Source organism: Calonectris borealis, chromosome 22 (assembly GCF_964195595.1).
Source record: "Calonectris borealis chromosome 22, bCalBor7.hap1.2, whole genome shotgun sequence".
Lineage (NCBI taxonomy): Eukaryota > Metazoa > Chordata > Aves > Procellariiformes > Procellariidae > Calonectris > Calonectris borealis.
Window position 1 is genome coordinate 981864 of NC_134333.1, and position 20619 is coordinate 1002482.

At 41.2% G+C, this 20619-nt stretch overlaps 1 protein-coding gene and 2 pseudogenes across 1 annotated transcript; 2 read left to right on the forward strand and 1 right to left on the reverse strand.

The window, feature by feature from the left end:
* LOC142091706 (von Willebrand factor A domain-containing protein 5A-like) overlaps window positions 1-20619 on the forward strand; it is a 521312-nt pseudogene that overhangs the window by 109981 nt on the left and 390712 nt on the right.
* Window positions 2016-4057, forward strand: LOC142091657 (olfactory receptor 6F1-like). The gene has a single exon (XM_075171053.1). The coding sequence runs from the start codon at window positions 3104-3106 to the stop codon at window positions 4055-4057; it is 954 nt and encodes a 317-aa protein (XP_075027154.1). The 5' UTR covers window positions 2016-3103.
* Window positions 8663-20619, reverse strand: part of LOC142091658 (von Willebrand factor A domain-containing protein 5A-like) — a 39971-nt pseudogene continuing 28014 nt past the window's right edge.

Genomic DNA, 20619 nt, shown 5'->3' on the forward strand with positions numbered 1-20619 from the left:
TAGATAATTAAAGAAGAATGAATTCCCTTTCCCACCATAATCAATTTTCCATTTGTCTTATTTTTTACAGACTGCATTTCATGGAACTATGACGGTGAATGAACTCAAAATATGTTAAACAAACAGCAAAGGAAAGAAAAAATACCTTTATTTTGTAAAAACTTTGTTTTCACTTTGGAAATATTAGGTGGTCTATATTGAAAAAACCACAATAATTGATAAAAAGAGTGGAAATTGCAGCTTCACACTTCATCTGTCAAAAAATTTATGTCAATACTTTATCGGAGGGCTCTATCAGAGAAAGAGCTCTATCCCTCAGATTAATGGATGTAATAGCTGCATCGATTCTGAACAACAGTTGATCCGTGATATGATACTATGATTTGTGCATTGCAAAGTGGACAAAATAAAGGACTGAAACATCTGTCCGAAGAATTAGTAGATGCCTCCTCAGTATTAAGCAATACATATTAAGCAGTGCATAAAATCTATAAAACAACAATATTACCAATGGAACCAAAATGAACATGCTAGAAAGTAGGCCTCACAGCTAGGCAAGAGAAAAATGGAAAGGACAGTCCGTCTTGAGACACCGAAATAAAGTCAAAGCAATGGAAGGAAAGGAGCTAGCTACAAAACCTCTGAAACATTCAGATCCTCTACAATCTGGATGGTCATTCACCTCACAGAATGTTGTCCTTACCAAGTTGCACAAGGACAGGAGTTAGAGGGCCTGACCATTTCACACAGCTTTGATTCAGTCTCGGATAGGCACGTGTTTAACTGACGAAAGTCTTATTACTCAATAAACTTGCAACTTTCAGCTAAAAACTATGGGCTTATGGGACTTAAGGTATCAAGATTTTAACAATAAGGATAGATGACATTTCTTCCTAAGAAGTGTTTTGCGTTGGTTCAACAGAAGTCTTCAGAGGAGGTTATGGTGTTCAAAAGAGCCCAAGATAAAGAGGCACCAAACTCCTTTACACGATAGAAAATACCAGCTAGGTACATTACAGTATTTTCAGTCAAGCTGAAATGTATTTACCTCAATTTTCTTCAGCAAGTGCTCAAAATTTAAACCACAGATGGGATTCATCCCATTTAATTTTTGCTACCTGGAAGTCAGACATATCATGGTAGGGATTGGCTCCACTGTTAATCAATGAAGTAGTTCCCCAGATTGTTCTGGAGAATGATTAACTACCAAGGTAAATTTCTAAAGAGGTCAAATGAAACATGTTCTCAAAGTTCCTGTTTTTTCCAATAATTCTAGAGAACCACATGTAACTGTACCAGATACGGGCAAGCAAGTTTTAGATGGCTAAAAATAGGTGAGAATAATTTAAACCCTCACATTTAGGGATATTACCGAATCCAGGTCAACTGTATACATTTATAAAAGATCACATACTGATTATTGCTTTAGTCATATTTGCTGCAAATCAGAACTTAAAGTAGAAATAATGTTAAACCTTGAAGATAAATATTAAATTTAATTTGATCAGCACTATTTTTGAATATATGTTCTACTTAGGTACAATACTAGAGATTATTTTATCTTTCTTTTTTTTGGTCTGTACCAAAACTATATTTTGAATTTTTATTGAAAATATCCTGAAATTATATTTTAGTCCCTTATAAAAGTTGGTGAAAGGTTCATCTGGACATTCAACAGCTCTCTGATTATGGGAAACAAGAGCAAAACAATGTGCAAAATCAAATTTACTTTAATGATTCAAAGTTGAGTGGAAATAGTTCCTTTCTTAATTGAGCAGTAATTGCATGTTTTCACAGCAACTGACTGTGAAAACTCTGGGGACTTTAATTCCTTGGGGAGGGGCCAGTCCAGAAAATATTTGTACCTTGGAGCTATGCTAGAGTCATGCTTTTTCCCCCAAGGTAAGTGGCTGAAAAGCAGGCTTCAGAAATGCTCTGCTTTTTCACAGAGATATTTGTGATTTTGAAAGAAAAATACTGGTTTGGCACTTATTGTTGTCTCTCACCATGATGTAGAGCTTTGTAATACTATGAAAGTGAAAGCTAAATTCTCTCTAATTCTGTTTGCCTCTGTTTTGTCTCTCTGACACTGTATATACGTTCATTTTTCTCTTCCTTTATCCATCCCTGTGCACGTAAAGCCCTGGAATTGTAGCTGACCCTTCTTCAAGCAGGAGGTCCTCCTGAGATCTCTTCCAATCTGAATTATTCTGATTTTATGTGTATATACTACCTCTTTACCTTTCTATCTATCCCTTCGTTCTGATGCAAGGGTTTTTGTGTGTGTGTGTGCATTACACCCATCTTTATTCTTTGCTATCTCTTCTCCATTTATTTCTGAGCTTATGTGTCTATTCTGTCTATATAACTGTTCATCCATTCCCGTATATCCTGCAGTGCCTCTCTTTCTTCTTCCCTCCTCTGTATATACTTCATTATCATATGATTCTCCACTCAGTTGATTGAGTCGATTTCCAGATGTCAATCTTTCTGCCATCATTCCTTGCTTTGCCTGTCCAAGGACACAGGGTGGGATTCATCTGTCCAGCCTGGCCTCCATCTGTCAGAAACATACAGATCTTGCTTGTTTTCATATTGAAATATGCCAGACTTAAAATTATGTCAGGGGAAAAAAAAAGTTATCTATGTATAGACAACATCAGATGCCTTATTTTCAAAAGTCTAAAGTGGATGCAGATGAATCCCAGTTAAAATATTGAGCATTTTTCAAAAATTAGTTAATTGTCTAAAAGAATGAAGTGATGGGATGGACCCTTCATTTCTTTTGGAATTCTCTTCCTTTTTAGTACTATGAGTATTGGTGGCCATGCTCATAGCCATCTATTTATGAGAGGGAAAAACTATTTTTCCTTGGAATAGTTTAAAAAGAAAAAAAAAAGCAAAAAAAAAAAAAAGAAGAAAAAAGGCAGAAAGAAAGAAATTACTTTCCTTGCACATATTAAGGAATATTTTCTTCTGTATATTTCTAGGCAATCTGGGTTATGAATTCTGATACGTAAGGTAGAAAATAAGTAACAAATAATAAGTAAATAAGTAAGTAAGTAAAAAAAGCTCTGTTCTTTTATTGTCTTTTGTTACTTAGATGAGTCTTTCGTCTGATGTTCAGAGAGGAAACCATAGTGGCACACATGTATTCATCCTCCTGGGTTTTCCTGGCCATCAGTATCTGAAAACGTCTTTGTTCATGCTTTTTTTCATCATGTACATCTTGGCACTCTTGGGAAACTTTTCCATCATGGTCTTAGTGAGAAGCCATCCACAACTTCATACCCCCATGTACTTTTTCCTCTGCAACCTCTCCTTCCTGGAGATCTGGTACACCACAGCTTGTGTCCCCAAAGCCCTAGCAGTCGTCTTGGGTAGAGACCCAACCATTTCCTTTGACAATTGCCTCCTACAGATGTATTTTGTTTTCTCTTTGGGCTGCACAGAGTATTTTCTCCTGGCTGCCATGGCATATGACCGTTGTTTGGCAATCTGTTTCCCCTTACATTATAACTCCATCATGAATCGCACCCTTTTAACTCAACTTGTCTTTGGATCATGGCTTTGTGGTTTCTTGTCCATGACCATACCTACATACATGATCAGCACATTGTCTTTCTGTGGCCCTAATGTTATTAATCACTTTTTTTGTGACGCAGCCGCATGGATCATGCTCTCTTGCACAGACACCAGCCTGTTTGAGTTAGTGGCTTTCATAATTGCAGTCATTGTCATCCTTGGCTCATGCACAATAACCCTGCTCTCCTATATTTACATCATCTCTACCATACTGAGAATCCCATCAGCTATAGACCAACAAAGGGCCTTTTCCACTTGCTCTTCCCATCTCACTGTTGTGATTATTTGGTATGGTTCCACCATTTTTCTCCACGTCAGACCTTCCCTAAAGGACACAGTAGATTTGACTAAAGCTGTCCATGTACTTAACACTATTGTCACACCTTTGCTGAATCCTTTCATTTATTCTCTGAGGAACAAAGAGGTGAAAAAAGCTTTGAAAAGAACAGTGCAGTTCAAGTCCTGGGCTTGAACTGGGATTGTCACTCAAAAGATGATACTATGTTTCGGGGATTTTTTTTGTTACTTTAAATACTGAGTTTACCTTGGAGATATGAGTGAGGTTGGAGCACATACTACAGAAAATTATTTGGACAAAGTGTGGACCTGGGAGTCATGGATTTCATCGCCAGCTGTATCATAGACTTTATTGCCTTGCACCTCTGCTTCCTGCACTTGTAAAATCTGGACATCACACAAACCACTGTTGTCTGGTTCTCTGAGAATTAGGTGTGAAAATGTGTAGATAAGCCCTTGGAATTATTATTTGTTCCACCTGATTTCAGAAATCTGCATGAGGAATTTCACCCTCTGAGTCTCCTTTAATAGCTGTAAGTAAGTGACAGGCACCTCCAAAAACCCATCTGAGACTTAAGAGTTCATTCATCTTAGCGGTGGATGCTTGGAAAGGACCCACGTGACCAAGACGCTAATTTTGATGTGTCTACTTTGATGTTTCTACAAAGGTTACATGCGGGCCTTCATATTCACTTTTATTCCAGATATGGGGATTGGTTCTACTTGGGCATAGAACATATAGCCTTCATTTAAAATTTCCTTGGGCTTCTAAGGATATACCCATGCTATGTAACTAAACAGTGCCAGGGAGTAGCCCTGGGCACAGGAACATGATCTTCTATGTTGCAGAATCGTTAGAAAGATCCCTGTCATAGCATTGGGTTATGCCACCCACTATTATTGCAAGCATTCTTTGTTACTTTAGAGCCGTTTTTATCAGCCAGAAACTATTTCTGTGGATGGCTTGCATGTGTCTTCTATGACTTGCTTCCTCTGCCTCTCTCTTTTTCTTCTCCTCTCTCAGTCCTGTTCGTTCATTTGGTTGGTTGTTTTTTCCCCTGTGTCTGTTCTGATATCTGCAATGACAGCCTCTTACCTGCAAAATTTTAAGTGTTTTTAAAGGAAACGTTAAAAACCCTGCCTTGCTCTGTGCTCATTAAAAGGATCTCATCTTCATGATATATGACATGGTTAGTAAAACACACTTGTTTGAAGAAGCAATTATTAAAGACAAAACATTGTCTGTCATTATGTGCTTACACACTAGCACACTTGCCATAAAATGAAATGTTCGACTGTCCATTTAGTACCTGCAGTTCTATGAAGAATTATGGAAAACTCATTTTGATTCCCTGTGATTCTACAACCACTCAAAGAACAGGTGCTGACTCACCAAGACCAGAAAATCTGTGGGAGAACGGGCAAGCTGCTCAATGGATTAAGGATAACAGCAGAACCACATGACTTTTCATGTAAATTGATCTCATCATGAGCTACTACAATGGAAGATAGGCAGGAAATATAGACTACAGCAGTTATCTCAGTGTGGGTAATTATTCAGAAATTCAGTAAGTCATGGGAACAGAATGAACAGGTCTTGTATCAAATCTACGTCAGAGATGAGGTAAGAGAAGTGCAATAGCACCCCAGCTTTTAGGTGGTCCTCTCTGTCATACAGTTCCTGGTAGACAAAATGTTAGGGAGGGGCAGAAGGAAAGACAGGAGAGGCAACGGTGAGCAGCCATTAACTGCTAGGCCTCAGTGACAAAGAACATCACTCCTAGCCTACCCATGACCTACTCCGTCCAGTACTGGAGCCTCGGCACCATCACATGTTCACATATTGGTGCAGGCCTGGCTTTCTGCCCCCATCTCACACTACAACCAATCTTCCTTCCTTTCCTTCTTTCCTTCCTTCCTTCCTTCCTTTCTTCCTTCCTTCCTTCCTTCCTCTCTCTTTTTCTTTCTTCCTTTCTTCTATAACCTAAAATCATCTGCGGCTTCATCTCCCACTGTTTTCACTTCTCTCTTTAGGTCAGAAACCCAAAAATAGATATCAAGTAATTTAAGACATCCCAGGGATGTCTTAAGGGAAGCCGAACTCCTACTGATTAACTGACTGCACCACAGTAAAAGAAATGGAACATTCAGTGTTTGATTCACCACATCACCTGTAAAAGGGGCGAGGGAAGTCCTAGTATAGGTGTGCTTCTGTCTCTCCAGTAGAGATTTCTGAAGAAAGAAGAGAGAAATCCCATAGCACACTTGGTGGGGTGGGGGTGAGGGCATCTAACTTAAAAAGTGACAGCAACATCTCTGCAAAAGGGATCGCAAGGAAATGCAAAGAACTAATGAATAAATATGAGCCTTTGCACCCTGCAATCACATTCTATGTATTCCCTGTTGTTGAAGAAGAAACTGCTGGAGACATCCTCAAGTCCTTCTCCAAGAGACCTCCAGAACACTGCAAGCAAAGGTGCTGAATGTGAGAATTAGGCCCTGGGATTAAGTCAGGAGAACAAATGAACGTCTCACAACAGGCCTGTATGTGCTGCTCTTGCTTAGATGATGTGTCTTTCTCTATGTTCTGTGATCTGTTGACCAGGTCCATGTGTGTACAGTGGAAAAGGTGCTTCCTCCCTCTGTCCCCATATATGGACACATTTCTGCTGCCAAAAGCCATTCTGTGCCTTGAGATTTACTAGGGTAGTCCAGGGGTTGGTTGCCCCTTTGGTAAGAGATGACAAGTCTGAAGAACGCAGCATTAATGACCACTTTCTCCTCTGTGGCAGGCTAACTTCTTCTCTCTTTCTGTGCATCAGTTTCCCATTCTGGGCAGTAAGAAAACACAAAGCTGCCACGGCTGGCACAGCACTGCATGAATATCCCATCTGCACCACACACACAGCAACACGCATCGGGGTAATGAGGCGTTGTGACTAATGAAGCAGGTACGACTGAGCTTCACCCTCTACACTTTCTTAGCATTCTCTAGGGTAGCTTTCCCTCCAATTATTCCTTCTTCCTTTGCCGGTCTACAGACAAAGGGTATTTGGATTTGCTTTGTTTTGTTTTTGCTTTCTTTGGACTGTGGGTGTTTTGGTTGTCAGCTGGGCTTTCCCTTCAGTGCAGGGAGTACCTATGGGACCAGTTGGGATCACAGACCTGACATTTGGGGGGAGCACAATTAACCCTACACCCATAATGGGGCCAACCCTTAAATACCAACTCCTCCTAGTTGTGTGCTTGGTCACTATACCAAACAATGAAACTCAGAGAGCACCAACATCACGCACTTTCAGCTCATGCAGCCATTGCCTTCTTACTTTGTTCAGCTAAGCCAGCTCTAGGGTTGCACCCTTCGATCCAGTGGCTCTCCAGGGATTCCCAAGAGACTCTTTGCTTCAGTAACTGGCTGAAGCACCATGACCTTGGTGCAGTGACTACTCCTCTGACAGTCTGTCCATTTGATTCCTCCCAGATGAAGCCAACAGAGGGACCAGAACCAGGAAACCACACTGCTGACCGAATTTGTCCTCTCTGGATTGTCCAACCACCCAGAACTGCAGCACCTGCTGTTCTTCACATTCTGCTTAATTTACACCATCACCGTCATTGGGAACCTTCTTATCTTCATGGCCACAGTGCACCCCACCCTCCACATGCCCATGTACTTCTTCCTCTAGGTCCTGTCCTTCCTGGATATTTCCACAGCACTGATTGTTGTTCCTAAGCTTTCCATTGGGCTAGATTGTGATTGTCCCAACAAGGCAGCTGGGGAAATTATAAAACACCTCACAGCTTTGGAATGACCACATGCCAAATCAAATACTGTCATTGAGAGGAATACCACTGCAGCTGTTCAAAAAGTCCACTCTGTTTTTGACAGGATTAGATAAAATCCACTGCAAGCAAGGAAATCACAGACCGGATGAATTTCTGTGGCACTTACAGCTGTGTGCGTGAAGCTCACCATCCCCTGTTCTTAGGCACCTGCAGTGTAGGCATCTAAACATGATGTGGTAAGCCCCCTTTACAGTCAATGAGGGGCAGGGGAGAAAGGGGCGTACTGGGATATGGTCTTTCCATAGGGCATTTTTCCCCCCATGTGAGAGGATTTTCTTTTTTGACTGACCATGCCTCTGGAGGAACCTGTTCATTTGTGCTGTCTCTGGAAAGACCATAGATGGTAACTTCTACCGGTAAGCATGCTGAAGCCCCTCCACAGCTTCCAGATGCCTGCAGAGGAGACTCAGACCTACAGGCAGAAGGTGCACACAGGAAGTGTAAAGGCAACCCTAATGACTCATGATGCATCCGCCATGTCATCGTTGCCTGTAGCTCTCACTTCTGTGCAAGGTTAAAATCCATTCTTGACCAACATGGATGTGCTGCCAGTCAGACAGAGCAAGGGGTGCCTGCTCTCCACTGCTAGTTTGGACCTTGTCCTTCCCATCACTTCCTGACCATCCACAGTGCCCTCATCACAGCCCGGTTCTCCCACTGGCTTCTAGGCTGAGTCACCTGCCCTCCAGGAAAGGACATAGAGCCTGAAGGCCTGCCTCACACAGGACCTGTAGGCCTTCAGGTGCAAATGGTCTAAGTAGCAGGCTCTGGGAACTCCGTCCCAAGTTCAAGCACCACTCCTGAAATCACCATGGACTGATAGATGCATACACATACCTATGTACTTGTACGTATGTAATGAACAACACTCCTGAGTGAGACAGCTAGAGATTTTTGAGTCCCAGCTGGGACCCTCATCATCACATTTTAGTCATTAAAGGTGGATCTTATAGACAAAGAAGTCAGAGAAGAGGACTAAGAAATCTCCATCTGCCTAAGGATGGAATAAATCACCCATAGTATTATGTTGACAGCCAGCTGAGACTTCATTTTCTCCATTTTGTATGGCTTACCCAGCTGACATCATATTCCCGTACCTGTACACTGAACTCTGAATGAATCTCAGGGGATCCTCCACATAGCACATCCATGGGAGGAGTGGTCAGACGTAAAGACTTGTTTTCCAAGGTTGTATCCAATTCTGAAAAAGAGTGTGAGCTCAAATATTAGCCTGAAAATATAAAACACTGCTGTCAGTGCCAAAGTTCTTGCTTACTTTTTTCCTGTTACAGTGATACAATTTTATGTTGTGGAAATGCCTAAAGATCAGAGTACTCCCCTTTGATCAGCCTTTTGCTCTGGTCAGCCCCCTGCAAGGAGAAAAGAGAAATGAAGTTTCTTTCCCAAGCAGCTGAGTAGAAAACCAAAGGCAGGGAATGATGATGCATGGAACAACCCAAGGACATCAAAACTGCACCCAGGACATCTTGAGAACCCCCAAGCTCCATTCTACTGAAGCAGACATGGAGGCAGAAACAATTTCTTGGAAGAACTTGATAAAAATGAAGGGTTCTCTTTGTGGACTTTAGGACATGGGCATGACTGTGATTGAAATGGAGACTGGGACTGCTACGACATAGGTCAGGTAGGAACTGAATGCCCAGGCCTGTGCTTAAATGAGACTCCTGCATCCATGTTCAAAGGGTGTGGGTGGAGGCCCCAGGTGAGGCTGGCCAGGGACATAAGGGCCTATTAGCGCACTCAGGGTCCTGACAGTTTGCTAACATGCACAAGAAAATGAGCTTTGCATTGGAAAGCAGTTCAGTGGGGCATGAACTTCCAGCTTCCACCATTCAAAACATTTGCTTGCAGAAATCTGGGAGGAATCCGTCACTCACCTCCACGTACCTCTCTGTAAATGAAATGATAGGCACTATGACAGGAACTTTCTGTGTGGTGACGTGTCATCTGCTCTGAAGGTTAGGCATCTCTCTCTGAGGTATATACAGTACTGATTTTAATTCCCTATAGCAGTCTAAAGAGTTGATTGACATGTCTGTGTTGTCTGCCTTGGATTTCACCCCACCTCGTTTCAAATGGATCCAATGTGGCTACTTCCAACTGATGAAGTCAAAGAGATGTATGTAGTCAGGGCAGAGAAACAGGCATCGTCATAGTCTTTATACACCTAGGTGAGGTGAATTTCACCTAATCCATCCCCATGCATCACCTTTATGCCCCCACCCCACCCCTCAGGGTACTGGGAACTCTGCTACGAAGTCATTCACACGCACTCACTGCTTTGAGGCTCTGGAGACCAAAATATCATCAGAGCCTACAAATCACCTTGCTACCAGATCTTCCAGGGCCTGTTTGATTGTTCATTGTGAAGGGTGTAGATGTAAGGGTTACATAGCTGAGTAATCACACAGTAGAGGAAAGACACAACTTTGTCAAAATCCCTCCCACCCCGCTGGCTTGGTCAGATGTACCTGAAGATGGAGCTGCTGTACAGAACAGCAACCACAATGAGATGGCAGAGCATGTGGAAAAGGCCTTTTTCCTGCTTGCTGAATACTGGATGTGTGTGACAGTGTGGACGATGTAGGCATAGGAAAAGGCAGTTACTGATAAGGTGCCAGGTAATATTAGAACACTTGTCACCAGCATTACTTTCTCAATGAGGCCGGTGTCTGTGCAGGAGAGCTGGAGCAGTGGCGCTATGTCACAGTAGAAGTGGTTGGTGACATTGGGCCCAGAATGGCAAATGGAGTATAATTGCGAGTGGGTAGAACACCAAGAAGAAACTCACCACCCAGCAGCCCAGCACCAGCTGGAGACAGAACCTATTGTTCATGAAGGTAGCATAATGCAAAGGGCGGCACATGGCTACGTAGCGGTCAAAGGACATGACAGCTACATGGAAGAAAGTGCAGATACCCAGGATGAAGAAGGGGGCTAACTGAAGAAAACATCCAGAGAGGGAAATAGTTTTTGCTCCTGTGAAGAGGCTGTGAAGTGTCCTCACTCATGCTGGTCCCTCCTGTAAGGGTATGTGGAAGGGCAATGTCTTCTCCTTTAAGGGTATCTGGTCAAGGACCTTCTCAAGGCAAAAAAAAAGGATAATAATAATAATAGGAGGAAGCCATAAACAAGAACATGCAGGGACACAAACCTGACCGACAAATGATAAGGGAGACAGTGATTCAAACCAAACCTGGTCAGTCACACTAGGGCACATGAGGACATGTGTTATTCAAGTCCTGTATGTAGGTGCTGTAAAAGGCAGCACCTTGTTTGATAGCAGCACCTTGTCTGCCAATGTCCTTTTACGTCTGTGCATGTGTGTGTCTGGGATACGTGCTCAGCTTTGAACCTGCAGATGAAAAAGTGGCAGCTGTGTTGTCCGAAAAGCGGATTCGTGCCCGGCGTGCAAGTAACCAATTCCACACGCTCAGGAGAGATAGTGTTTTATTCAGGCCTGGGTGCTCGGTGGACTTGCCACAAATCAAGCACACCTGGTCTAATCGCCTTTCTGTTAATATCCATGCTTCTCATACATATTTTGAATTTCCTTGTTACATATTCATTACATTTCCGAGTACCAATTATAATATTACATCATCTTAAACACATGCGCACTAAAGCCTTTAGGGTCTTCTTGGGGGTCTTGGGTGGTCTCTGGTGGTCGGCAGGGCAGTGAACTCTTCATGAACTTATTTCCTCTTTACCTTATAGGGTCGCAATTTGTCCCTGAGCCATGCTTGGACCACATCTGTTTATAGTTTCCATAGCTAAAATTAATTATCACTACTTCTAAAACACACCCCTGTTAGTTACCTAACTTCTAAGCAACAAGTCTTCATTGTTTAAAGTTACAGAAGCGAGCAACATAGAATCCACAACAAACCAAACCATCCATCACCATAGTACTCTTAAATTAAAACACATACATCTTGATCTCCTTCAATCAAAACCCCACTCACTAGTTTCATCATTCTGGTTTCTTATTAACTGGTCTTTTAACCCAGTTCTGGGTGAGGGCTATACACAGGATGATAACACTTTGAAGATTAATGTTGATTAAGATTAACATTAACAATTCCCCCCTTTGAGACTTATGATGTTAAGCATCATGAGTCTCACATCATTTACTTGTAAGCATTTGGTCTACAAAAAGACATACATTAAATCATACAACAAATAATTATAATTAAGATGACGATCAGTATTGCAAATAAGAACAATTGTCTGTGCCAATTTAAATTTGGAATTTCTATCTTATTTTGGCAATAGAAATTGGGATTCAGCTTTACTGATCGTCATAATTAATATCAACAGGCTTTATATTTTCTACTCTTAAATTTACAATTTCTTAATTAATTTGGAGGTTTTTTTCTAACAATAAATATTTTAAATATCACAAATAATTTAACAACATCTCTGATAACTCACCAAGTACGCCTTAAAGTTAATTTCAATGGTCCCTTAGGTATAGGTGTTCACAGTTTAGGATATATTTTTTTTTTTATTCTGGTGTAACATTTTTCTCCTATTACATGCATTTGTTTAGATTTTTCTGTTAGATTAACATCATAGGGTTTACTATACAAAATTTCAAATGGACTTACTTCTTCTTTAGTTTTCGGGGTTACCCTAATTCTTAACAAGGCAAATGGTAAAGTTTTAATCTATTTCCACTGAGCTTCTGGATATATTTTAGGAATTTGTTTCTTTAATATTTGGTTCTTTATATTTTTAATAACTTCCGCTACAAAATGTGGGCCTTTATCAGAGGACATTTCTAAAGGGACTTCAGACCTTGAAATTATTTCTTTCAACAAATGTTTCACAACTTCTTTTGCCTTGTTGGTTCGACACGGGAAAGCTTTCAGCCATCTAGAGAAGGTATTTACTAATACCAATAGATATCGGTATTGGTTACATCGCGGTAACTTTGAAAAATTTATTTGCCAATATCCACCGGAAGTTATGCTTCTCTTTACCTCTCCAGGAGGGGGTCGGATTTGTATTGTTCCTAAGATTCCACTATTGTCTTTGCTCCCATATGTGTTTCAGCATGGGTTTTGACCATTAATTTCTTCATAATTTCAGGGGTTACTATACATTGTCCATGTGAAGTTATCCACCATCCTTGATCATTCTTCTTAAAATGTAATAGCATAGTTAATTTATTTTCTTTCTCACTATAATTTGGGGATTCCACCTGAATTTCTTTTGATGGAATTAAAACATAAATCATAGTATTTAATGCTACACATTTAGCAGCTTCATCTGCTTTCTGATTTCTTTGTATTACTTTTGAGTCCCTTTTTTGATGAGCCTTAGAATGAATCACTGCAATTTCTTTAGGTTTCTGTATTGCTTCCAACAAATTTAAAATCTTTGTTCCATATTTTATAAGGGTATCACTGGCAGACAAAAGTCCTCGTTCCTTCTATATTGTTCCATGAGCATGCACAACTTCAAAAAGCATATTTAGAATTTGTATAGATGTTGACTCTTTTTCTTTAGCTAAATTTAAGGCTTTTGTCAGGGTTATAATTTCTGCCTTCTGGAGGATGTATTTGGAGGTAATGCTTTTACTTCTCGATTTTCAGTTAAAGTTACCACAGCATAGCCAGCCCTCCTTTCTCCTTTTACAACAAAGCTGCTTCCATCAGTAAATAATTCTTCATCCAGAGTTTGGAGAGGGACATCTTTCAGATCTGGCCTGCTGGCATATACCTGTTCAATGACTTATAAACAATCATGGTTAAGATTACTCTCTCTTTCACTTGGCATTAAAGAGGCAGGATTTTCTTCAGGGCCTTTGGTTGCCTCATACAATGGTTTTGCCATCAAACCATAATTTGGAATCCAAAGGCGACACCATTCAGCCATTCCTAGAAATCCTCTCAACTCTCTTGTAGATTGAGGGGGTGCCATCCTGCAAATGGCTTCTTTTCTACCATTTCCCAATCTTCGCTGTCCTTGGGAAATCTCAAACTCCAAATAAATTACAGTTTGTTTTGCAATTTGTGCTTTCTTCTCTGACACCCTATACCCGGCCATTCCCAAAAAGTTTAGGAGGCTGACAGTCTTTTCTTTGCAGATTTCAATAGTATCTGCTCCCAATAGGATGTCATCAACATACTGAAGGAGGGTGATTTGATCTTCCTTACCGGACCACTGTTCCAGTTCCTTATTCAGAGCTGCTCCAAAGATGGTTGGGCTATTTTTAAACCCTTGTGGCAGCACGGTCCAGCAGAGCTGAGTCCTCCTCCCAGTCGACGGATCTTCCCATTCAAAAGCAAAAATCTTTTGGCTGTTTTCTTCCAGAGGTATACAAAAGAAAGCATCTTTCAAATCTATAACAGAGAAATATGCATTTGATTCATTGATAGTTGTTAGCAGCATATATGGATTAGGGACTATTGGATGAATGTCCACCACTAACTGGTTTATCGCTCTTAAATCTTGAACCAGCCTATATCCTTGGTTATGTGGCTTTTTCACTGGAAGGATAGGAGTATTATAATCAGATTGACATTCTCTTAAAAGTCCATATTTAAGAAAGTTATTTATTACTGGTTCCAAACCTTTTCTGGCTTCTATACTAATAGGATATTGTTTCTTTCTTACCAGTCGAACTCCTGTTTTCAATTCAACTTTTACCGGTTCCACATTTTTCGCTCTTCCTGGTTTCTCCGTTGCCCAAACAAAAGGGTAAACTGCATCTTTAATCTCTTCTGGAATTTCTTCAGATTCATCTGTGTTTGTCTGTAATAAATAAACTTGGGCTTGCCAGGCATTAGCTTTAGGAAAATGAACTTGGATTCAGGAAAATCAACTTTTTTAAAGTTGATTTGTGCTCCCAATTTATTCAATAAATCCTGTCCTAAGAGAGGCATGGTGCATTCCGGTATATATAAAAATTCATGCATCAGTGTTTTTCCTCCAATTTTACATTTTAAAAGTTTCAAAAAAAGGCCTTACTTCCTCCTTTCCCGTGACCCCAACAATAGATACATTAAATTTACTCATTGGTCCTTTACATGTATTTATAACAGCTCCAGTATCTACTAAAAAATCGACTACTTCATCTCCCAGCTTTACTGGAACCAGGGGCTCAGCTGGGAAAATATCATTTTCTACCCCTGGTCCCCATCATTCAGAATCTCCTCCCATCATAAGTAAATCAGCTTCAGGTGGTATCTGCTGTGACTGAGTCACGACTGCTTCTTTGTTCTTTGGACACTTACTTTTCCAGTGTCCTTGTTTCTTACATACAGCACATTGATTAAATTCTAATGGGGTATATTGTTTAAACATATCTCTACCTCCTCTGCCTTTTCCTTTCAAGTATCTTCTACCTCTTCCTCCAGCTGATCCTTGAGCATTTACAAAAGCAGCTGCTAGAATAGCAGCTTTTTGTTTCCTGTCTTTTATTTTTTCTTTTTCCTGATTTTTCTTTTCCTCCTCTTCCCTATTATTATAATATAGTCATTCCTGTAATTTCATCCACTTTCTGCAATTTCTTTCGAATATCTGGAGCAGCTTGCCCTACAAACAAAGTAGTAAATATTGCTCTATTTTCATCACTCTCAGGATCTAAGTCTGTCCATTTCCTAGCTGCCTCACATAATCATTCATAAAAGGTGGATGGGTCCTCTGTTTTTCCTTGAATTATTTGAGTCAATTTCGCCAAATTCTTTGGGCAGGGTATTCCATTCTTTACTCCATACAAAATTAATTGTTGATACTGTTTAATCATCAATTTCCCATCATTACTATTAGGATTCCAATTTGGGTCTTGAGTTGGCATAAAATGAGCAGGACCTTCTCTTGCATTTATTCTTTCATTTTCCATATTTGCTTTTTCTAATATTACCCTCTTTTCTTCAGGAGTAAACAAATTATTCAAAAGAATTTTAATATCTTGCCAATTTGGATTATGATTTTCAATAACTGTTTGAAAAGGTCTATATTCCTTTTCAGAATTCTTTCTATATGATCCTGCTAACTCTTTCCAATTCATTAAATCAGAAGTTGTAAATGATACTTTCACAAATACTGGCTCCCCCCTTGGGCCCACTGCCTGGCGAAGGGGTGCTAACAGTACAGAGCCTTGCTGGGTTCTAGTCCTGCCAGCTATCAGACTAAAAGTATTGCTTCCTCTTGCTTCGGTTTCAGAAGTTTCATTTTTACTTGGTGGTACTAACATTTGTGTATCCTCCTCTTCTTCTCCTAGTTTTAAACACCGTTTTCCTATGCTACATGCAGAACAACAATGCGCTTTTGGTTCCTTATTTTTCATCATCATCATCATCACATTAGAATCTGAATCTAAAAGCTTACATTTTTTCCGAATTTCATGATCATTTCTCAAAGAAAGAAAAAAAAAAACAAAAACAAATTACATAAGGTACCTCATAACATTAATTGTAAAATAGTATTATATTGCAAGGTTCCCAATTCTGGCCATTTTTCCTCATCTTCTAATTTATACATTGGCCACCATTTAGTACAATATTCAATTAATTTATTCTTTCTCAAAGGATCACCCCCAAATTTTCCCCAATGTTTTATGATGCATCCTAAGGGGGAACAAGGTGTTACTTTTGATGGTTGAGCTCCCATATCTTTTCCAAAAAAGAACGTTCTTTACCACAACTTCATATACTCCAGTCGTCACTGTCAAATGCATATGAATATACCGGTTTACCCCTGGCGCCTACAACTTCATATACTCCAGTCGTCACTGTCAAATGCATATGAATATACCTCTTTACCTGTGGCCACAATTCCTTCACAGTTTTATACCCCAGAACAATATCTCATTTACCTTAGCGTTGCACCGTTGAGTCGCTCACCTGCTCTGGTCGGGGAGAATACTCACGGAGTCCCCGATCAAAAGGTCGGTGCGCGCTGGAGTCCAGAGAGCAGGGTCTCCCCACTGAGAGCCGGCGAGTCGATCCGGGCAAGGCTTCACAGCAGTCCCATCTGGGTCGCCAAAAACTGTTGTCCGAAAAGCGGATTCGTGTCCGGCGTGCAAGTAACCAATTCCACACGCTCAGGAGAGATAGTGTTTTATTCAGGCCTGGGTGCTCGGTGGACGTGCCACAAATCAAGCACACCTGGTCTAGTCACCTTCCTGTTTATATCCCTGCTTCTCATACATATTTTGAATTTCCTTGTTACATATTCATTACATTTCCGAGTACCAATTATAATATTACATCATCTTAAACACATGCGCACTAAAGCCTTCAGGGTCTTCTTGGGGGTCTCGGGTGGTCTCTGGTGGTCGGCAGGGTAGTGAACTCTTCATGAACTTATTTCCTCTTTACCTTATAGGGTCGCAATTTGTCCCTGAGCCATGCTTGGACCACGTCTGTTTATAGTTTCCATAGCTAAAATTAATTATCACTACTTCTAAAACACACCCCTGTTAGTTACCTAACTTCTAAGCAACAAGTCTTCATTGTTTAAAATTACAGAAGCGAGCAATATAGAATCCACAACAAACCAAACCATCCATCACCATAGTGCTCTTAAATTAAAACACATACATCTTGATCTCCTCCAATCAAAACCCCACTCACTAGTTTCATCATTCTGGTTTCTTATTAACTGGTCTTTTAACCCAGTTCTGGGTGAGGGCTATACACAAGATGATAACACTTTGAAGATTAATGTTGATTAAGATTAACATTAACAGCTGCATCCCTCATCCTGGGCAGAGACCCCTGGAATGGGGGCACTGGCCTGGGCTCCAGCAGCCAGGCAGGAGGGTTCTGGGAGGAGGATGCTGGAGACGGCAGCCACTCCTGACATACTTTAACACTTTCGTAATACGCATGATCTGGTTGAGCTGTCAGTATTCCTGAGAGTACGCATATATAATCCTTATGCAATGGGGGGCTGATCCTTTGTTAATGTGCACGCAGTCATAAAGTTGTAACCAGACTTCTAGACACTTCTGGAACCAGACTTCTTATTACGCGGGCATCAAAATGGGACTTGTGCTAGCAAATCCTTGGCTAAATGGGATCAGCATGACTCACTTACTCCACGTAGCATCGGTTGCATGATGTGTAGAGGGGACCCTCCCTTTGAACATCCAGCCCAGCACTGGCAGTCGGGGTGCCAGGAGGAGCTGTGCTTCAGTACCAACCACTTCCGAAGCAGCTCGAATCCCTTCATATGCTGCCAATATCTCCTTTTCAGTTGGAGTGTAGTGGGCCTCGGATCCTCTGTATCCCTGACTCCAGAACCCTAAGGGTCGAACTCGAGTCTCCCCTGGTGCTTTCTGCCAGAGGCTCCAGGTAGGGCCCTTGCACCTAGCCCTGGAAGAACACTGCTGGTTCTGAACCCCAGCACTGAATGTCACTCACTTGTTTAGCTGCAGGATCAGAAGACTGAAGAATTTATGATCGACAGTGATATATACTGGTAATGTTCCCTACCTAAAGCAAATCATCTTGCAAACCTATAAACAGCAGTCCTAAGTGAGACCCTTTGAGCTCTCCTGGACCGCAGCGGGCTGCGCCCAGAGTCTCCCTCTGAGTGGGACGCCTCTCAGAGCTCGCAAACTCTCGAGTTTGTGATATTCAGAGGGCCACCAGGACCTGGGCTGAAACACTCCTTGGCCGAGACTCCTCGGGGCTCAACCCTTCACCAGTCGAGAAATGCCAAGGCATTTAACGTGAATATTTCACAGACTCGAGGGGAATTTTTAACAGGTACACCTTCATAAATTCATGTAGCTTTAGGCCTTTATAAACTTATCTAGCTTTGGTAGCATATATATATATGAATTGATCTAGATCTTCTCTCTGTGTGTGTTTGTGTGTATTGATTTAGATAATCAATGATAAGCACAATCTGTAGTTAAGTTGCTTGAGTAGTTGTAATAAACTTGACTACCTCACTTTGTAACTGCCAAATCAGTTAATGATTAAGTGTTGTTAGAATTTATGATCTACCTCAAAACTGTGAATGAACTTTAAATTGCTGCTAAACACATGTAATCCCGTAGGCATAAACCGTTGCCCAGGTCTGAGACTAGCGGTGGATCCAGCCACACCTAGACTCCTCTCTGAGAAGGAGTTTAGAGAGCAAGGGGGTCTACTCTGAACCTCATGACTCAACGGGAGGGTCTTCTTATCCCTTTTGTATTAGATATAAACCATTGTCCAAGACTGAGACTAAGATTGGATGCAGCCAGGCCTTCTCTGAACCTCGTGACTGAACAGGAGGGTCTTCCTTACCCTTTTGTCATCGGTCTTTCTATAAATCATTCCAACACAATTCTGACACAATTTTCCCTGTGTATACTTAATCCATGTAATAAGTAATAGAGTGAACCTTGCCATCAAATTCTGTTAAGTCACCCTTTTATAGTTTTCTATTAAAATCACTTCTTGCTGATACCTTTGCCAGTGATGCTTTAAGCAGCCTCAAAACCACTCATTTGTGACAACTGCCATACCATAACAGCAGCTTCATTCCTGAATTAACTCAATAAACTTTAGGCTGTTTTTATCACTAATGAAGCTCTCTGTCCCACATGCCTCTACCTCACCTTAATTCTCGCTAAGGAAGTCCTTTGACAAGAAGGAGCACATCCACTTGATCTGAACGGGGGGGGCATGGGTGACGGGCTCAGTAAATGTTCTGAAATTTGTTTGACACCAAAGTTGAAAGCTTCTACTGGGAGTTAAAAAATTATATTCCTTAACTGCTAAGAGAAAGAAAATAATGAAGCTATTTTCACTGGGGACAAGTGGAGATTGATGGGTGATTACGAACAGAGAACACAGCTGAGCAGCAGACAGGATGGGCCAGGAGGGTGTTTCATGTACATAACTGCACAGATATGCAGAAACAAAGGAAGATAGCTGCATACAGACATATGCAAGGGAGGGGAGCATTAATGATTTGATAAAGATTGAATTAGCCTTCGGGTGCTTATTTAAGCAAACCACCCATGTGCACAACAAAAAGCCGCAGCTTGTTGTGATTCTGCACAGAACTAGGGATTTTTGTTGCAACAGAATGATCCTGGTTCAAACCGAAATAAAAGCTTTCATGCAGTTGTTTTGGTCTTGCTCTAGCTCAGCTACAGCAGCTTCCATCTGAAGTTCCAAACATTTCCATCTGCAAGAACAGAACTCCAAAGAGTTTTGGCTCCTGCAAGTTTTTCCTTCCCACCCCCAACCCTGATCCCATTAATTTTGTTGTCAAAGAGTTTCACAAACCATTAATCAGGTTTTTCTCAGATATTTGTCTCACTGCCTTTGAGTCGCATGCTTGCAATCCTTCTTCCTATCCCAAACACCCAGGGTTTTAAAGCAGCCCCTTTTTCTTTCTTACACAGGAGAAAGCCCCCAGCTCTGACCACAGTCAGTCCACAGCAGAGAGACAGCCCTCAAAAACACCAACGGAGACTCAACATTTACCTCAGACCCAGCCAAAGGGTTGGATGATGAACCCCTGCTCCTACCAGCTGCATTTATATTAAGGATGCTGCTTTTTCTCTCGTCTTGATATGCAAGGTGCATAAAGACAATCACAGCCTAACAGGCACTTTTTACAAGTACTGTTAGCAGCACCAGGAGAGATGACCAGCTGATAGTTGGATTGCCAACAGAACACATAAGCACTCTGGGACTGGGACGATTAATCAGCCTTTTTGTCCCTCCCACTAATGGTTTAGTTTTGATAGGTCTCAGACCGAAATAGATCTCTTATTAGCAATTTTCCCATCCGTGGAACATGTCAGTAAATCAAAGAGCGTGTGAGACAGCAGACACCTTTAGCAGCCCTGCGTTATCTGTATGCAAATGAGATATGTGCCGCTCCAGTGCTTGGTACTCCTGAAAG

Coding starts and splice junctions, on each gene's coding strand:
- LOC142091657 (XM_075171053.1), top strand. CDS start 3,104: ATGAGTCTTTCGTCTGATGTTCAGAGAGGAAACCATAGTGGCACACAT.